The sequence below is a fragment of the Budorcas taxicolor genome, chromosome 25 (genome assembly GCF_023091745.1).
Source record: "Budorcas taxicolor isolate Tak-1 chromosome 25, Takin1.1, whole genome shotgun sequence".
Classification (NCBI taxonomy): domain Eukaryota; kingdom Metazoa; phylum Chordata; class Mammalia; order Artiodactyla; family Bovidae; genus Budorcas; species Budorcas taxicolor.
In genome coordinates, this window is record NC_068934.1 from 45,801,999 (window position 1) to 45,822,975 (window position 20,977).

The following is a 20,977-nucleotide window of genomic DNA, read 5'->3' on the forward strand; positions in this document are numbered from 1 at the left end:
TAGATTGAATCTGGAGGGAAAAAAATGATTCTTTAAAGCTTTTTTGTTGATCTCCAGACTCTCTGAGAATAGGCTGTTTTCCCCCCTCCCCCATCCCCTTAATGTGACTGTTGGAAAGGTGTGGTGTATGTTGGCAAGTATTAATATGTCCAGTAGACAATAATGTTCTGGTAAACCTTACCAATCTGTGTTGAGATTATAATTCTTTATCTCCAACTTTTATAAATAAAGTATATCATTAGTGGAATTTTGTACATTTAGGATTTATTTTTTGTTCTGACATTTCTTGAGTTCAATTTTTCTTTGGGAAAAGAAAGAAGATGCTGCAAAACTTTCCCCGTTAGTTACTGCTATTTGAAATTCATTTTTATTGTGTCAGCTGGTAGGATTGCTGAGCTGTTCTGTAAATAAGAGATCTTGGGATCTAGTCTTTCAAAACTAGTTTCCACATTTTTTAACAAGGTAGAAAGGTAGTGGTAAGTGTGATTTTTGTCCTGGTAAGTTTTTTTTTTTTTAATTGTAAAATGATTGCTCCCTGTTGCACACATTAACCTTTCTTTATGTAGCATATTTTTCCTTCTGGTTTGTGATTTTGTAAAAGTGTTGTGTAAGAGGATAAAGCACATATTTTGGGAGAATCTTTCTTATAATTTTGGGTAATAATCTTGGAGTTTAGAGTGACTGATGTTTTGTTTTCCTTTTCAAAATTAAATGACAAAATTATATCTGAAGTGTAAATCCCTTCCCTAACATAACTTTTGATATGATGTTGGTGGCTTATTTGAGTGGCAGTGTGCCTACCGAGCTCTTAATGGCACTGTGTCAGACACTTACATTACAGAATTCTGTATTAGTTATTTGAGGAATTTTAAGACTAACATGAAGACATAAAGGCTAATTTTTACAGTAGTTATAACACTGTGTCTCTTTAAAGTAGGTCAGAGTATAGAATTTAGTTTTGCTTTGCAGTTACTGGCCATGGAACATAAAGTTTGAAAGAGAATAAATGACAGGTATACTGCCTTGGCTTTATGATTAAAGTTTGGTTTCATGCTATATGTTTGTCAAATTGAATTGAATCACCTAGTATATTGATTATAGTGTTAACCGGCTTTTACTTCCACATTGGTTTAGAGGACAGAATCTAAATGGTAGTCCCTCTGTGACATATCTTCAAAACAGCTTCTTGGGAGAGAAAATGTAGTACCAGTATTAACAGTCTGAGTCCAGACTCATGTTGGAACAAGACTTCTTTATATTGAGAACCTTTCACGTATCTTAAAAAAAAGAAAAAAGTTGTATCCTTACTACTAATAAGAATATGTATTATTCATGATTGAATAGATCCTCTTTAATGCTTTTAACTGACTTGGATTTGGTGAGATAACTTTATGATGTTGATATCATCTTTGTGACAAGTCATCTTTTAAAAAATCAGAGATGGTTTTTAAAAATTGGCTTTTCTTTTGTCAAACTAGTATTTGTGGAGGAGAATTACACTTCTGAAGATGGTATGTATGTTTTTAATGAAAATATTTTGTTTTTAATGAAAATATTAGTAGTTTTGTGTATAGATTTCTAGAAGAAAGCCAGATACTCTCCATGGCAAGTTGACATCCCTAAGGAGGTATTAAAGTGAGAGGAATAGAACCTTCAGTTTTGGTGATGGGTGGTTGTTTGTGTCCTGAGGTAAAGATGATTTATTTCTGTATTTCTAGTAATTTGGATGTAGGACCTTACTGAGAAACATTGTCAGGTATTAATTATGGAACTTTTGTTCCTTAATTTGGTTTCAGGAGCCAAAGTGTTGGAGCAGTTTTGAATGCTTGTCACAGCCATGTATATTTAAGTGTTCATTTACAAGGAATGTTCTACATAGTATTTTAGAGTTTCTTAGTCTAAGATATTAGTTAAATCCTTAGCAGTTGTAGTTGATGATCTTTTAGGTTTTTGAAGTCACACCAATTCTGAGTAGTTCTTGCTATTGCATAGAAAGTCAAGGGCGAAATAATGTGCATTAAAGTAAATGAGTAAGGTGTAGGTACATTTGGTATGGAAAAAATTCACTAGCCCCTGCCAAAGGCAACTGTAGAAACAAATGAATGACTAAATTAGTGTAAAAAGAAAGCAAAGACATTATACTTCAGGCAGTATGCTTCAGGGTAAAAGAAGTTATATTTTTTTCTCTTTTGTTTCTGAATACTTTTTTCTCTTGACTTAAGCTAGTACTGTTATCTGAAGGGAAAGATGCTGATTTACTTGAGAGTTCAGCTTGCTTGTCAATCTTGATGATGAAATTAAGAGATTTTCTAAAGGATGTTATTACACTATTGGATGCTCAATCCTGTTACTGTGCCTTATATATGATTCTCTGAAGTAGCTGAATCATTTATCTGTTGTAGGAAACTGAGGGCACCAAGCCCTTATGATATTCTCACCTTTCTTTGGGTTATCCTTAAAATTGTATCCCCCGATTCAGGAGCAATGAATGAACAGATTCACTCTTTTACAAACAGTCCCACTTTGAATGTACCCTCTGTAAGGTTTTTCTAGCCAGGAATAGACCAGGCAACACAAAAACCTAATTTTAAGCCATTTTTTTTCCCATAGCTTAACAATTTAAAAAATTATAGCATGGTGTAAATTGATGAATTTGCTCATTTATAATTATTTCATTAGACTTAACTGTCAGTCTCTATTGGTGAAAGAGTACATTGTTGCAGTCTCTTTCCTAGTAATATAGGAAAATCTTAATGCCTGTTTTTGGTATTCAAAATGCAGATGATGAGGGAGCTAATTTTTTATACTTAAGCATCAGTCTTCCACAGTGACCTATATTTTGAGGACCCAAATACAGAATGAGGGCTGTATTTAAGCCCTATTACTTGTTTTATTTTGCTGAACACTCATCACTATCATACTTAAGTTTGTTTGTGCATATATCTCCATTAGAGTATAAGCTCCTTGAGATTTGGGACAGTTTTTGTTTGTGGTATCTACTAGATGCTTTGAATAGTGCCTGACACATAGAAAGTACTTAATAAGTAGCCTCAAAAAGAGAGAAGAAAGTACTCTCAGTCTGCAATATATAGAAAATGCTCAGTAAGTATTTGTTGATATTGCGGAAACCCCTCATAAATACTTTTCTTTTCTATGAGTTTTCTTGACTGCTAGGAAGAGACCAAGAATGGAGGAGAGTTTGGTGTACAGGGATGAACACACTATTGGGGTTTTGGGTTCTGTAGTATATACAGAAGAACCAGAATGCCTAAGCTCTAACAAATGAAAACCGTTTGGCACACATGAACACATTTATAGTATTTAGGCTACTAAAATAAGAAAATATTAGTTAACTGTAAAAGCTCAGTCTGAATTTTAAGTTCTCCCTCAAATCCTGTTAAATCTTCTGTGTTAAGGTTTTTGCTGACTTTTAAGACAAGCTTACGGTTGTGAAGTTGAAAGTGATGGTGGTTGTGTTAATATCAAGTCTTGGTTTTGACTATTAAGTTGGGGAATGGATACATTTGGTATATACCATGCAGAGGGACATAACATTCTTATTTTATGTCTCTCTTTATTTTTCCTCTTGGGGAATGGACGTCCTTAGTCAAGTTTTATTAATTTGCTCTCTTGGTCTCACTTTTGGGATAATACTGTGTTTTTGCATTGTGCAAAACAGAGGTTAAAATTCAGTAAACATTTATCATGTGTTAGGTACTAGGCCAGGTTCTTTCAAACACATTACCCTGTTTAATCCTCAAAACAACTCTGTAAGATAGATGGTATAATTTTAAACCTTAATGTTTTTATTATGGAAATAGAGGCCTAGGGAGCTGCCTTGACTTGACCAGGATCACAAAGTTGATAAGGGGTGGAGCCAGACCTTGAACCCTGTTTTTCCTTTCATTCCTTATCATCTCTCTTGCAGTGTATTTCATACAGAAAACAAATAGGTACTCCTGTTGTAGGAAGTTGTAAACTGAGTAGTTTATCTTTTTTTGAGGCTACTTTTGCAATTTCTTTTAAGTAGTTAATGTAACTACTTAACATCCTAAATGAGATGGCTACAAATACTTGACAGCCAACATTTGATCATGTTTCTTAAAAGTGAGTGTGTTCTTTCATTTTTTGTCAATTCTGAACTTACTGCACTTGGTCTATTAAAATAGCAATATTTGTGTAGTTTGTATATATGTCAAGCCTTTTATTCATGCATGTCACTCATATCATTGTTTTCTGTTTTAAATTTTAGGTTCTTGGGGGTTTTCTCTATCTGTGAGTACTTGGTAAAAACTTAAAGCATAAAGATAAAAGGCAGCAGATAGTGACCAAACCAGTGGTTTTGACAAATACAGTGGTGAAGGAAGGCCTCCTGCAGGTAGGTAGAGAGGAGGAGGGAAGAGGGTGGCCTTGCAGAAGGTAAAGATAGCATAAGCCTTTCTATGGAGTGGGGGGTCTGATAAGCTGTTAAGTTAATAGGAAGTAGAAGATTTGTTTTGGGAGGTACTGTTGATAATGTAGGGAACACATTTTAAACAATTATGAAAGCCCGGTATGAAAAATAGAGAGCCACTGAAGTTATGGTTTGTTTTTAATTGTGCACTAATTTGATCAGAGTGGTGTTTTCGGAGTAATATTTTTGTAGTTTTATGTCAGGAAGGTGTCTGAAAGAAGATTGAAATAGATTACCTCTTGAGGTGATAGGTACCGCACTCAAGTGCAGTGGTTCTCAAACTGTGGTCCCCTTACCAGCAAGGTAGACCTTATCTGCGAATCTGGGAGCTGCTTAGAAATGCTTATTCTTGGACTTTGCCTCATTCTTGCTGGATCAGAAACTTTGGGGTTGGGGCCCAGCGGCCTGTGTTTTTTAACAAGCCAGGTGGTTTTGATGCGTGCAGAAGTTTCAGAACCACCACTCTGGGGTGTAGATAGTAGAAATGAAAAGGAAGGATAGAAGCAAGACACTTGGGCAATGAAGGACTGACAAAACCTGCTGTCTGATGGATGGCAGTGTATTTTGATGGAAAAGAATGCTTGACTGGGGATCATGAGCCCAGAATCTTTGTACAAACTGCATTACCAACTCTAGTTTTAAACAAGAGAACTGACCTGCTATTGAGGGAGTTGTACTGCTGAGTGAATTCTGAGGATTCTGGAGGCAAAGACAAATGAATTAAGGTGGGCTCTGGGATGATCTTGATTATTAGGAAGATCAGTGGGAGGGTTTTTAAAAGAGGGAGGTGAGAATACTGGTGGATATTTTAGAGAGTTGGGACAGATTTATTTAAAGCAGAGATTCTCAGCTGGGGTTGATTTTTGCCCTGTCAAGGGGGACATTTGGCAATATCTGGAGACATTTTTGATTGTCAGACTAGGGGTGTACTGCTAGTATTTTAGTGAGTAGAGACTAAGGATGCTGTTAAAACATTTCATTAAACATTTCCTATAACAGAGAATTATCCAGTGTTAATAGTGGGAGTTTGAAAATTCAGATTTAAAGAGAGATTCAGTCAGTGGTTTCTGGGTCTCCATCCTGATTATCTTCTGTTAATCTTAAAGGTTTAAGTCCAACGCGGAAAATCTTGAAATCATCTCAGATTCCATTTTTTAGGGCTTTGCCCAAATAAGCATGAAATGGTGTTTTTGTTGTTGAATTTTCACAGAAGTGGCTTCATGGTCATGACAAGCCCTCAACCTAGTTGCAGATTTCTTTATTACTCCTTTTAACTTACTCCCTGGTCGCTCAGATGGTAAAGAATCCACCTTGCAATGTGGGAGACCTGGGTTAGGAAGATTCTCCTGGAGAAGGGAGCAGCTACCCACTCTAGTATTCTTACCTGGAGAATTCCATGGACAGAGGAGCCTGTCAGGCTACAGCCCATGGGATCACAGTGAGTTGGACACCACTGAGCAACTTTCATGTCACTTACGTATTCTAAGATCAGCTAATGTGGGTAACCAAAGTAAATACTCATGTCTTGAGATCAATAATAAAGTTACAATAAATATTTTGATACTCTCTTTGAAGAATAGAAAAAAAAGATAAAAGGTGTGGTATTGACACGAGCGAATATTGAAATATTGTTTATTAACCTGTGGCTGAATAACCCATGGCCCTTCCTGAGAAACAATCTGATGAACTGGTTGTGGCCCTCAGTGTGAATTTAAGGTAGCCCCAACCTTATTCATTTCCTTATATCCCTGGATCACAGAAGTTACAAATGCTTTTGTGTCAAAACTTTTTTGTGTCATCTAGCCAGCCCTTCCTTTTTTTGACAGTAACTTCGAGAGAATGAGATTTGTAAATATAGTGCTTGTTTTGTAGTATTTTAATCATTTCCAAAGTACATTTCTATTTTTTGACTTTTGGTCATCTTATTGTTTTGATAATTACAATTCTGGGAGTTGCTAGGAAATGGGGATGGTGCTGCCATGTTACACAATTCCAGAAGGTATCATTCACATTTCTTAAACTTTGTGGATGATGCCACTGGGAAAAAAAAAAAAAAAAGATGCCATTGGAGTTGCACAGTGTGCAAAAGAAAAAAAAACCAAAAGGGGCGCTTTTTGGGTGGATGAGATAAAGGAAAAGTCACCATGTATATCTGAAACAGAGGGAAAAAGTCCTATCTGATAGATAATAGTATACATTAATTGAGTGTATATTGTGTGCTTAGTACTGGCATTTTACACATATTAACTAAGTTAATTTTCAACAACCCCTTGAGGTAGGTTCTATGATTCCCATTTTCTGGTTTGGAAACTGAGGGATAGTACAGTTAAGTAACTTACCAGAGGTTATAAAGCCAAATAAGCTGAGCCAGTGGCTCAGACAGTAAAGAATCCGCCTGCAGTGCAGGAGACCGGGTTCAGTCCTTGGGTCAGGAAGATCCTGGAGAAGGGAATGGCAGCCTACTCCAGGATTCTTGCCTGAAGAATCCTGTGGACAGAGGAACCTGGCAGGCCACAGCTCACGGGGTTGCAGAGAGACACAGACGACTGAGCGACTGAGCATGCATACAGCTAAGTAGGGAAAGAGCCGGGATCCACAGAAGGCAGTCTAAGACACATTGCCTCTTCTTGAGCTTCGTCGGAGTAGAGCTTGTAAATGTTTTGCTATTTAGGATGTTCTCCAAGTCATCTTTTTTCATTCAGGAGATTCATTCACTTAAATGTTTGCTGAATGCTTAATCTGTGTCAGACACTTAACTTGGGCCTTGCTTTTTTAGAACTTCCAAATAACTGTGGTTTCAGGTAGTGCTGGATACTTTGAAGAAATTAAGAGGGGGGATGAAATACTTGTAGTGTGGGGATCACTCCTTGAGCTTGGGTTAAAGGCTCCCTGAGAAGATGGTGTTTTGTAACTGAGATCTGAGTGATGCGGAGCCAGTCTTGTGAAGTTCAAGTTCTTGGGGTGGGAGGTGGGAGGGGGGTTCAGGATTGGGAACTCAGATACACCCGTGGCGGATTCATGTCAATGTATGGCAAGACCAATACAGTATTGTAAAGCAAAATAAAGTAAAAATAAAAATTAAAAAAATAATAATAATAAAATAAAAAGAAATGAGAAAATGTTTCAAGCACTTAACCACATGTCACACACCAGGCAGAGCACTTGGGATACAGTGATGAGCCAGAGAGGCATGGTCCTTCTTTCACAAGATTACAGTGTTAGGGAAGTCAGATATTAAATACTTAATGCTAGTGATGTTAGTTATAGTTACACAAAGGACTATAAAGATAAATATAGGATGCAATGAAGGTGTATAATAGAGTGACGTAATCTAAGCTTCAAGAGTGCCAGCATGCATTAGAGAACACCTTTTCTTGAGAAAGCTTTTAAAGCTGACACCTGAAGGCTGACCATGAGGTAACCAGGCAAAAGGGAGAAGTGATTATCATAAGCAAAGCCCCCGCCTCTCCCCCACCACCCTGGCGAAGTTGAAAGGAATCTGACATGTTTGAGGAACCTGCCAACCAAATAAAACCAGAAAGAACAGTGTAACTGGAGAGAAGTGAATGGTGGAGACAATTAAAATCTTGACAAGGTTATCAGGGGTCCAGTAGGGCTTTATTGTGAATGCTGCAGAGGAGTATAACATGCTAGTATCAGTAGACTAGTATCAGTAGCTGCCGTGTAGAGAAAGGATCGGGAGAGACAAGAATGGATTTGGTGAGACCGATGGAAACTGTGGTTCAATTCAGCTGCTTAGACGTGTCCGACTCTTTGCGACCCCTCAGACTGCAGCACACCAGGCTTCCCTGTCCATCACCAACTCCCGGAACTTATTCAAACTCATGTCCATTGAGTCGGTGATGCCATCCAACCATCTCCTCTGTCCAGCCATCTCTTCTGTCGTCCCCTTCTCCCGCCTTTAGTCTTTCCCACATCAGGGTTTTTTCCAGTTAGTTCTTCACATCAAGTGGCCAAATCAGCTTCAGCATCAGTCCTTCCAATGAATATTCAGAACTGATTTCCTTTAGGATTGACTGCTTGGATCTTGCAGTCCAAGGAACTATGAAGAGTCTTTTCCAACACCGCAGTTCAAAAGCATTAATTCTTTGGTGCTCAGCTTTTTTTATAGTCCAGTTCTCATACCCATACATAACTACTGGAAAAACCATAGCTTTGACTAGATGAACCTTTGTCAGCAAAGTAATGTCTCTGCTTTTTAATATGCTATCTAGGTTGGTCAAAACTTTCCTTCCAGGGAGTAAGCATCTTTTAATTTCATGGCTGCAGTCACCATCTGCAGTGATTTTGGAGCCTAAAAAAGTAAAGTCTCTCACTGTTTCCACTGTTTCCCCATCTGTCTGCCATGAAGTGATGGGACCGGATGCCATGATCTTAGTTTTTGAATGTTGAGCTTTAAGCCAACCTTTTCACTCTCTTTCACTTTCATCAAGAGGCTCTTTAAGTTCCTCTTCACTTTCTGCCATAAGGGTGGTGTCATCTGCATATCTGAGGTTATTGATATTTCTCCCGGCCATCTTCGACTCCAGCTTGTGCTTCAGCCAGTCCAGCGTTTCTCATGATGTACTCTGCATATAAATTAAATAAGCAGAATGACAGTATACAGCCTTGACGTACTCCTTTCCCGATTTGGAACCAGTCTGTTGTTCCATGTCCAGTTCTAATTGTTGCTTCTTGACCTGCATACAGATTTCTCAGGAGGCAGGTCAGGTGGTCTGGTATTCCCATCTCTTCCAGAATTTTGCACAGTTTGTTGTGATCCACATGGTCAAAGACTTTGGCATAGTCAATAAAGCAGAAGTAGATGTTTTTCTGGAACTCTCTTGCTTTTTTGATGATTCAGCGGATATTGGCAATTTGATCTCTGGTTCCTCTGCCTTTTCTAAATCCAGGTTGAGCATCTGGAAGTTCACGTACTGTTGAAGCCGGACTTGGAGAATTTTGAGCATTACTTTGCTAGTATGTGAGATGAGTGCAATTGTGTGGTAGTTTGAACATTCTTTGGCATTGCCTTTCTTTGGGATTGGAATGAAAACAGTTTAGGTAGGATAAAATGCTAGTATACTTGAGAGGCTGACAGTGGAATTATAATAGAGTCAAAGGACTTTGGTTCGTTGGTTGTATGAAGGGCACAGTTAATGGGTATATACAAACATATACTCCCAAGTTTTTCTCGTGTGAATGGTTTGTGCTGGAGTCCTTTTACTGAGATACAAGTCACTCTGAAGGAAGAGCAGGTTTGGAGATTGAAGGGAAGAGCTTACATTCAGTTTTGAGTAAGTTTGGATAGATTGCGGGTGAAGTATCCATGAGACGTCATGGTAGAACCGTTGAGCAGGTTACTGGCTGTGGTTCTGGGCTTTAGTTAGTGTTAGTAGCTCGTGTCTGACTCTTTGCGACCCCATGGACTATATGTAGCCTGCCAAGCTCTCATTCCATGGGATTTTCCAGGCAAGGATACTGGAATGGGTTGCCATTTCCTTCTTCAGGGGATCTTCCTGACCCAGGGATTGAACCCAGGTTTCCTTCATTGCAGACAGATTCTTCCCCATCTGAGCCACAAAGGAAGGCCCATTTTGGGCTTTAAGGCCCATTTTGGGCTTTAAGAAGAGCTTATTAGCATACAGCAGGGTCTCATGCGTGGTAGTTCACACATGGACTTCCCTCCTGGCTCAGCTGCAGTGCGGGAGACCTGGGTTTGATGCCTGGCTTGGGAAGATCCTTTGAAGAAGGGAAAGGCTACCCACTCCAATATTCTGGCCTGGAGAATTTCATGGACTGTATAGTACATGGAGTCTCAAAAAGTTGGACAAGACTGAGCAGTTTTCACTTTAACTGCACTTCAGACTGGGAGTGACTTGCAAAGAGGGAGAGAAAGAGGGACCAGAGCAATATGAGGAAAATCAAAAGTAGTGGTGCCTTGGAAGCCAAGGGACTGTGGTGCCCTGTGATTATCAGGCACTGTTCTAAGCATTAGTGTATTTTTACTCATTTAATGCTTGCAAATGTGTGAAGTAGGTGCTTTTATTATCTCTCTTTTATAGATCAGGGAAATGACCCAAGAAGGGACTATATAATTTGCTTAAGACCACTAAGTAGCCACCGGAGAAGTTAGTTTTTGAATCCAGGTTTGTCTGACTCCAGTTTGTATTCTTCACACTGATAGTGTTTCAAAGAGGAGGGAATGGTAAGCTGAAGTGGTTGCTCCTTAGAGGCTGAGTATACTGAAGACTGAGATTGCTGTTGGATTTGGCAACATAGAGGTTACTGGAGACTTTTAAAACAGGAGTTTCGGTGGCATTTGAGGGAAAAAGGCATTCTTCAAAATAGATGTGAGATGAAACAGACCGTGAATGAATGAAGAGAAGTTTAGAGAAGTTTGGCTGTGAAGAGAAGGGGAGCAGGTCATTAGCTACAAGTGTAGGGTCCAGAGGATGTTCTCTTGAATGTTTGTTATGTTTTGTTTTAAGATGGAAGAGACCACTGCATTTTTTGTTAACGGCATTATAAACTGTTACTCCTTTCTCTGTTACTCTCTATATTTAATCAGTTGCTAAAGACTGCCTGGATGTCTGCTTCGTTTTATTGCGTTTTGCAAATATTACAGTTTTTACAGGTTGAAGATTTATAACAACTCTGCATTGTCAGCATTGTTAGCTGACAATGTCAGCATTGTTAGCATTGTTTTTAGCAATATTTTGAAATTAAGGTATATTCATTTTTTTTAGACAATACTTTTGCACACATAGGAGACATAATATAAATATAACTTTTATATGTGAATCTCTACGATATGATATATATCAGATATCTATCAGTTATCTCAGCTTTGTTTTATTCATCTGCAAGGTCTTTCTCATTTCAAATAGTTTAAAGCAGTTGTTTTCAAAGTGTGATCCAGATGACCATGTCATCTGGGAGATTATTAGAAATGCAGATTCCCAGGTCCTAAACCCAAACTTAACTGAATCAGAAACTGGAATGGACCCAGACTTGTTTCGACAAGTCTGCCAAGTGATTCTGACCGATGGTAAAGAGAAGTGCTAGAGTTATTTTAGCAGTCTTTTTTTCTCTTCATTCAAAAAGAAATTAGAGTTAATTACCTTTATTTAAACTTTATAACTTAAAGTTATTTTTAAAACTTTTCTTCATATGTGTTTCCTACCAGTTGACTTTGAGGACGTTTTTCTAAACTAGTAGTAGCTAAGCGGTGAGGTTTTTGAATCAGAGGCAGTAGATTGAGAAGTATTTGAAGACTGGTGCTTGCACAAAACAAAGAATGAGTGTGTGTATATGCTCATATCTGTGTGTATGCATCTAGCATGCATACATGCTTTCTATCAGTGGAAGATTCTCCTTAAAAGAGTGATTAAAAGAAGGGAAAGATACAGTACAGGCTTTTCTTGGGCCGACTCTAGTGAGTGGTTGGCAGAATAAGAAGCATCAAAACGTAAAGGCTACTGTTTCTGCAATAGATACACATACAGTCAGCCCACTGTTCCCGCAGCCTGCATCCATGGATTCAACCAACCATGGATTGAAAATATCCGGGGGGAAATTGAAAGTTTGAAAAAGCAAACCTTGAATTTGCTATGCTGGCACCTACTTACATAGCATTTACATCATATTTATAATCATTTGTATAGTGTTGTAATAGGTAATCGAGAGATGGTTCAAAGTACATGGGAGGATGTGCATAGATAATATGCAAATACTACACGATTTTATAAGGAGCTTGAGTATCAGTGGAATTTGGTTTCCAGTGGCACGGGTAGAGGGTAAGCGAGTTCCTAAAACAAATCCCATGTGGATGCTGAGGGACTGTATTTACTTCCTGTAACAAGGAGCTCTCTTGGTAATAGATGTTTGCCTCTCTGTTACCTGCAACGAGATGTTGCTGTGGACTGAAAGGTACTGATTATTGTTGATACTCATTTGCTTCCTGTAGAGGGAGTTGCACACTTGACTATTGGAAACCATAATAATAGCCCATGTCAGATGCATATTTTGTGCTTGGCATATGCTAAGTGCTTTTCCATGTGGTCTGCTTCCACCATTGTTGTTTTGGCTTACTGCCTTAAGTTTCAGTTTACTCTCTGTTAAATTAAATAATAGAGTTCCTGAAAAGAACTCTTTTTAGTATACCTGGTTGCACACTTCCAGCATTTAGTAAAGGATATCATGTTTGTTCCATTTATCTTTTGTGCTTTTTGTGTGTGTGAGAGTCAATATTTTTATAGATTATACTCCATTTAAGTTTATTACAAAACAATGGCTGTATTTCCCTGCGCTGTACAATATATCTTTGTTGCTTATTTATTTTATACATAGTAACTTTACCTTTAGTTATTACCCATCTCATACTCTGTAAATTGAAGAAGCTTGTTTTCTTTCATCTTTCCTTACATGGAAGTTGCTTTTTTTCTTTCTTTCTTTACTTTTTGTAATTGTCTTTCTCTAAGTCTTTTCTACCTGTTTAACTGCTTCTTAGTGTGGTTTTCGAAACTGTAAGAATTGTTGTAGGTTCAGAAGTTTTGTTCTTTTTGGTCTTTTGCTCATTTTTTTATTTATTCAACAAACATTGTTGTGTGTACTGCTGATGTTTAATGCATGTGTTGGGGATACAGAAACGAGTATCTGTATCTTGTCCTCGTAGTCAGGAGGACACAGAATGGTGCTCTGCTGTGATAAATGAGATTTAGGAGGTATAAAGTAAAGAGACGAGAAAGGAGGGTATGACTGAGGAAACAAAGTCTTAAAAGTGGAGGTAAACTAACTGGATATTGGGACGTTAAGGTTGTTCAAGAAGCCAGAGGATGAGGAAGGAAATTCCAAGCAGAGGAACCAGCATGTTGACAGGCAAAGAAACAGGGAACAGCACTACAGCATTGCCAGTGCTTCAGCGCTGCAGCAGACGCAGCCCGGAGAGGATCCGCGATCAGAAGAGCCTGAATCCCGTTAAGTTGATTGTACCTTATGCAATAGGCAGTGAGGAGACATGACAGAAACTAGAAACACGGGAATACTTGATGGTATCTGCTTTAGAAAGACCGCCCTGGGAGGGTGTCCTGGTGGATAGACTAGTGAGGGAAGAATTGCAGAGGAAAGTAAATCAGATAAGAATTTACTATAATAGCTTAGAAAGAAGTGATAACCAAGCCTTGGTACCAAGAATGGACATGGAGAAGTGACTGAGTCAAGATAGTTTAGGACAGAGTTGGTGGAACTTGATGATCCTATTAGATGCCCTTGGAGAGGAAGATGACCCCTGAGTTCTTGGCTTGTTCTTGTTCCCAGTTGTTGGGTGTGTCACTCATTGAAAGAGAATACATGGGTTTTTGCAAAGGTAAGAATGTAATTTTGGTATGTTTGTATTAGTCCTTGGGCTTCCCTGGTGGCTCAGATGGTAAAGAATCTGCTGGCAGTGCAGGAGACCTGGGTTTGATCCCTGGGTTGGGAAGATCCCCTGGAGAAGGGAATGGCCACCCACTCCAATATTCTTGCCTGGAGTATTCCATGGACAGAGGAGCCTGATGAATTATAGCCCATGGGGTCGCAGAGTCAGATGTGCCTGAGTGACTAATCTGTTAGTCTTTATGTCTACAGTAGCATATTTAAATAATCAATTATTTCTCGGGTCTCTTCTGTAAAGAACCCTATCAGAGATTCCGGGCTAGTGTCGTGAGGTACCAGCATGTATTGGGATGACTTTTATTAGGTGAAACTAGTCTACAACCATTATATTTTAATTACTATGTGGATTACTTAATTTTCCTGTAGGCTTTCTGCTTTTAACTTGCCTAAATCAAAGGTTAATAATATTATGCTCATTCACATGGCTTAAGCCCTTTTCTCAGTTTATCCCACTCTGTTTGAAATATTACTCTGTATTATCTTCTCTGTCATTTATGAAAGCATTGGGAACTGTCCCAAACATTTTATTGTGGAAAACATGGAAACATCCAACTTCTTGTTCCTTATTTAATTTTTTAAACCAGTTCTCCATATATGATACAAAATTATTTCAAATTCTGTTTTTAAAATTCTGTGGAGAAACTTTATTAAAAATTTTTGTAGTTCTAACTAAATTATATTTCTTGAGTTTCTCCCTTCATGGAATCCGTGTGGCCATTCTAACAGCACATTTGGGAAAAGCTTTGTTGATACTTGGCCGTCTTAAGTCAGGGTGGAGATGTGAGGAACTCTCAGTTACCATCCATGAGCCAACAAGCTCTGCTTTCACTGGGTAAAAGGAATTTATAGTGCTATGATCAGATGTCAAGTGGGTGGTGGTGGTAGTTTTAGATCTGGGAAGGCATCACATCTCTAGGCCTTTTGGTCTTTCCTGTGTAAGAACAGCCTTCTCTCATTTTTTATAGACTGAGAGTTTTCTGATCACCTGGATGCGTGCATGCTAAGTCGCTCTCTGTGCAGTCCCATGGACTGTAGCCTGCCAGGCTCCTCTGTCCATGGGATTCTGCAGGCGAGAATACTGGAGTGGGTTGCCATTTCCTCCTCCAGGGGATCTTCCCGACACAGGGATCGAACCCATGTCTCTTATGCCTCTTGCATTGGCCACCTGGGAAGCCCAGTCACCTGTACACAGCTCCTTAATTTGATGACTTAGTTCTAAGATCCATCTGAAAACTAAAAACTATTGGCTAAAATTTCTCAAATCCTCTTCTATGATCATAACTATTGAAATGACTTACATATGCCCACTCATATTAGTCAAATTCATTGACTTCTGTGAAAGCACTAATGGCAAAAGAATGACAAGCTGACCATTTGAATCAAAACCTGTCTGTTCATTTCACAAGTGTCTGAAAGGCTCATTGCCACAGGACTTTAAACTAGACACAGTGGCTTGCTTACCTGTGAAATAGGCTCTGTTCAATTTCTGAAAAGGCACAGTGCTTTTTTGTATACTTTTTTGTTCTTTTGGGACAGTGCTTTTTTGTATACTATTACATCCTAAAAATAGTTTATTGATTAGTTGTACTGTGGGACTAATTAGTCCCACAGTACAACTAATCAGTAATCTATAATTTGATAATTAGATTCCTATTAACATTATAATTAAATACAAAAATAATACAAAAACTTGAGAAAAATTCAAATAAGATTTTCCCATGGGTAAAATTTTGTTTTACCTTTTCCAATATTGATCAGTCTTTTGGAATGTAATGCTGATGATGATGACTCTTCCACAATTTGTTAGTGTTTTTGCTTTCTTCCCTCAGCATTGATAGAATCCGTATTTTGGGTAAGTGAATGAGGAACATGTTTAAAGGATTTTACCTTGTCGACTGATAAAAGTTACACATGCTGGCTGTGAAAAGTACAGGAAAATCATTCATAATCTTAAACTTAACCATCATTACTATTTTAACATATCTCCTTCCAGTTTTTTTTCCCCATGCATAAAAGTATTTCTGTGTAGCTGGGATTATGCTTGATACCATTTTATATCTTGCTTTTTAACTTTATCATAATCATTTTCCAGTCACTAAAAATTCTTATTAAAGTTTTCATTGACTAAAGGTAGACTGTGATTTCCTATAGTTTATTTGCCCTTTTCTCTGTTATCGAACATTTGGGGAATATTGAAAATAAAAGTGCAGGGACTTCTCTGGCAGCCCAGTGGTTAAGAACCTGTGCTTCCACTTCCTACTAGGGCTGCGGGTTCAATCCCTAATCAGGGAACTAAGATCCTGCATGCTCTACAATGCGGCCAAAAAGAAAAAGTGGTGAACTTAATTTTTTTTAAAATGTTTCTGGGTATATCCTTATCATTCCTAGAAGTACAGTAGTTAAAGTTATGAACATTTTTTAAAAACTGTGAAAAAATTTAAACATACGCAAAATAAATAATAGTGGATGTATTCCCCTATACCCATTCCCAGCTACAGCAGTTATCAGCACATGGAAGTCTCTCATCCGTATCCTCTGCTCCCTCATAATTATTTTAAATGAAATCCCAGATACTTTTATTTGAGTAATTTATTTCATCTGTAACATACGTCAGTTATGTATATCTGAATTTTAGTAAAACTTATTATTTGTGACGTATGAAACACCTACAGAAAAGAACATAAAACATTAGCTTCTAGTCCAGTGCATGCTCGCAGAATGAGTCCTCTTGTAACCATCACTCGTCCAGATTTGGAGCTGCTGACGCCTCAGAAGTTTGCTCATGCCCCTCCCAAACACTAACTCGCTTTTCTTTTCCAGTCAAGACTTCTAGGGCTTTCATTTAGTTTTACTCGATTTTGAACTTTGGAATGTGTATTTTGTGTCTGGCTTGTTGCACGCGACGTTTGGAGATTTATCTATGTTGCTCTGTAATATGGAGGCTTTAAAAGCATATTACTGGTGTCTCAGTAAATGAACAGCTTCTTAATATCTTCATTGTTCAGATTTTCCTAATGACTGTCTCTCCCCTTTTTTTTAATGATTGGTTTGTTTGAGTCGGGAGTCAGAGAAGGTCCGCCCACGTGTTGTGCATGGTTGATGTGTTTAAAGCCTCTCTTAACCTCTAAGTCACTGTTTCCCCCTTTTCTTTTTCTTGTAGAAAGATCTGGCTACTTGTCCTATAGAATTTCCTACTTTCTGGATTGTGCTGATTTCATGCCCATGTTATTTTTTAAATTGAGATACGTAAATATTTAAAATACAGTAAAATATACAGGTCTTATGTTGAGTTTGGTGAGTTTTCACAGTGTAACATTTCTGTCTTCATGGAAAATTCCCTTGTGTCCCTTTGTCTTTAGTGGCCTCTTCTGTCCCTGTAGCTCACTTCTGTCACCATAGACTAAATTTGCCAGTCTTCATAAATATAGAATCATAGCATTTGCTCTTCTCTGAGGGGCTTCTTTCACGTAACATTATGTTTTTGAGATTTGTCCATGTGTTTCCATAGTTTTTTCCTTTTTATTGCTGAATATATTCCATTGTCCTTACGTACCATAATTTGTTTATTCTTTTGATTGGACATTTAGGTGGCTTTGTTTTTGGCTATTGCGAATAAGGCTGTGGTAAATATTCTTGTAAGTCTTGATATGGACATGTTTTCATTTTTTCTTGAGGAAATACAAAGGAGCAGTTGCTGGATCATATGGCAAATGTCTGTGTACCTTTAAAGTGCTGTTCCGTTATATGCTTCTGCCAGCAGCGTGTGAGATCTTCATTTTGCTCCATATCTTTGCCAACACTTTTTGTTCATGCCATGCAGTGTTTGGGATCTTAGTGCCCCCAACAGGAGTTGAACCTTTGCCCCCTGCATTGAGAGCACAGGCTTAAACACTGGATCACCAGGAAAGTCCCCTAGCCAACATTTTTGACATTAGCCATTCTAATGAGTGTGAAGGAGTATCTCATGATTACAATTTGTATTTCTCTGATAACTAGTCTTGTTGAGCACCTTCTCATGTGCTTATTAGGCATTTGTGTATTTTCTTTGAAAAAAGTGTTCAGTCTTTCACCCGCCCCCCTTTTTTTATTGGTTTGTTCATCTTTTAATTGTTGATTTGTAGTTCTTTTTGTTTTTGGATGGGGCTTCCCTGGTGGCTCAGTGGTAGAGAATCCACCCGCCCTGCCAGTGCAGGAGACCTGGGTTCGATCCCTGGGTTGGGAAAATCCCCTGGAGAAGGAAATGGCAACCCACTCAAGTATTCTCGCCCGGGAAATCCCATGGACTGAGGAGCCTGGCAGGCTGCAGTGCATTGAGTCGCAGAGAGTTGGACACAGTTACCTAAATGGCTAAACAACAACAAAACAACATATTTGGATGCAAATCCTTTGTTAGACTCTTAATGTGCTGCAAATATTTTTTTGCAAAAGTTTGTGACTTAATCATTTTATTTTCTTAATAGTATATTTTGGTAAACAGAATTTTTAAAATCTTTTTTTTCTTTTTGTAACATGCTTTTTAAAACTTGATTTTTGAGATGACGCTTTGAAGGGGAATATGGTAGTGTCCTCATTTTGCTCATTAGGAAGTAGAGGCCCAGAGAGGTAAAATGACTTGTCCTAAAGTTATACAACTAATAGAGCAAGCTTGGAAACCAGGTCTTTTTCTTTCAGGTTGAATTTCTTTCCGTCACACCATATTCTCCATTTCTGTTTCCCATTACCTGAAAATGATACTGTACTCAGCTACTTTCTTTAAAGCTCTGTGTCCTCTTTAACTTTGGGGCCTTTGCATATGTAATTCTTTTCTTCCTCTCTTGAATTTAATTTATCATTCAGATTTCAGCTTCTATGTTTCATCCTTTGGGGAAATTTTGACATCTTTTCCTGCAGGTAAGGTACGTCTTCTCCCTATTTCTTTAACAGTAGATTTTTCTGCTGTCATAGCAAATAATACCCTGATTGTCTTTTCACTTACTCTAGATTCTGAAGGCAGGAACCATTACAGTTTTATTTATCAGAATATTAATAATGTATGGCGCATGGGAGATGATTAAAGATATAATGAATTTGATTATATAGAATTCTCTCTTTATCTACTAGTGACAAGTGTTTTTTTTTTTTTTTTACTGTATTCTTAACCCTATAGTGTATTTAATTTAACATTTTTGTGTAGTGTTAAGATGCTCCACTTGTGATTGCTGAGTACCTGAAGGATTGTAACATGTTAAAGGGAAGATTATGAAAATTTATTTTTATTCCCTACAGACTAGGGAGTATTAAAACTTAATTGAATATTTGACTAGCTTTAGGGAGTTTTTTTTATCCATTTACTTTACTTTTATTCATTTACTTTTACTGTTGACAGTGTCTTAAACAGAAAGTTTAAACTATATAATTGCCTGAAAGATACTACATCTGAAAAACTCATTTATACATTTCACAGCTGCTATCTTTGACATTGAACAGCAGGCATTGATTCCATCTTTTATTCCTTAAGAACAAGTTATCTCTGACAGCTGTTCTATGGTTTGGTAGAAAAAAATCCTTATTTTTAGGAAATACATGCTTAAGTATTTAGGAGTAAAGGGACTTCATATATACAACTTATTCTCAGATGGTTTGCGAGTAAGTGGGCAACAAAATACACACCTGTGGAATGTAAATTGGTGCAGCTACTTTGGAAAACAATATGGTGGTTCCTTAACAAACTAAAAAGAGTTGCCATATAATCCAGCAGCCTCGCTCCTGGGCATATATCCAGAGGAAACTGTAATTCAAAAAGAGAAACGCACCCCAGTGTTTACAGCAGCACTGTCCATGGTAACCAAGACAGGGAAACGACCTGAACATCCCGCGGAATGTCTGAAGATGATGTGGTGCATGCATGCAGTGGAGCACTACTCAGCCGTAAAAAGAAGGACATAACGGGGCTCTTGTGCTGCTGCTGCTGCTGCTGCTGCTGCTGCTGCTGCTGCTGCTGCTGCTGCTGCTGCTGCTAAGTCGCTTTAGTCGTGTGCGACTCTGCGACCCCATAGACGGCAGCCGACCAGGCTCCCCCGTCCCTGGGATTCTCCAGGCAAGAACACTGGAGTGGGTTGCCATTTCTTTCTCCCGTGCATGAAAGTGAAAAGTGAAAGTGAAGTCCTGTCTGACTCTTAGCGACCACGAGGATTGCAGCCCACCAGGCTCCTCTGTCCGTGGGATTTTCCAGGCAAGAGTACTGGAGTGGGGTGCCATTGCCTTCTCCTGCTCTTGTGATGAGGATTCAGTGTTTTCACTGTTGTGTCGCAGGTTCAGTCCTTGGTTGGGGAACTGAGATCCCACAATCTGCTTGGCCTGGCCAAAAAAAGAATGAAATAATGCCATTTATAGCAACATAGATGGACCTAGCGGAGAAGGCACTGGCAGCCCACTCCAGTGCTCTTGACGGAGGAGCCTGGTGTGCTGCAGTCCATGGGGTCTCTAAGAGTCGGACACGACTGAGCGACTTCACTGTCACTTTGCCCTTTAATACACTGAAGAAGGAAATGGCAACCCGCTCCAGTGTTCTTGCGTGGAGAATCCCGGGGACAGGGGAGCCTGGTGGGCTGCCGTCTGTGGGGTCGCACAGAGTTGGTTGGACATGACTGAAGTGACTTGGCGGCAGCAGCAGATGGACCTAGAGATTATCAAACAAAGTGAAATAAGAGATACCATATGATATCACTTATAGTGAAAGTGAAAGTCGCTCAGTCGTGTCCAACTCTTTGCAATTCTCCAGGCCAGAATACTGGAGTGGATAGCCTTTCCCTTCTCCAGGGGATCTTCCCAACCCAGGGATTGAACCCAGGTCTCCTGCCTTGCAGGTGGATTCTTTACCAGCTGAGCCACAAGGGAGGCCCTATCACTTATATGTAGAATCTAAAATACGGCATAAATGAACTTACCTACAAAATGGAAACAGACTCACAGACACAGAAAACAGACATGGTTACCAAAAGTGAAAGGTGGTGGTGGGGGCGGATATATTAGGCAGATACAAACTATTATATATAAAATAGATAAACAACAAGTTTCTACTGTATCAGCACCGGAAACTGTACTCAATAT

At 38.7% G+C, this 20,977-nt stretch overlaps 1 protein-coding gene across 4 annotated transcripts in view; it reads left to right on the top strand.

Annotated features, from left to right (window-relative positions):
• Positions 1–20,977, top strand: part of KDM2A (lysine demethylase 2A) — a 91,179-nt gene that overhangs the window by 2,488 nt on the left and 67,714 nt on the right. Inside the window, exon 2 of one of the 4 annotated variants that reach the window (XM_052661611.1) lies at positions 4,253–4,378. The exons of 1 other annotated variant lie outside the window; for it this stretch is intronic. Coding sequence is in view for 1 of the 3 variants with exons in the window: in XM_052661612.1 (XP_052517572.1) it covers positions 17,171–17,182 (12 nt within the window). In the remaining 2 variants the exon portion in view is untranslated. Of the gene's footprint in view, positions 1–4,252; positions 4,379–5,864; positions 5,892–17,061; positions 17,183–20,977 lie in introns of those variants that run through there. 2 more of the 4 variants (XM_052661613.1, XM_052661612.1) reach the window with 2 other exon arrangements.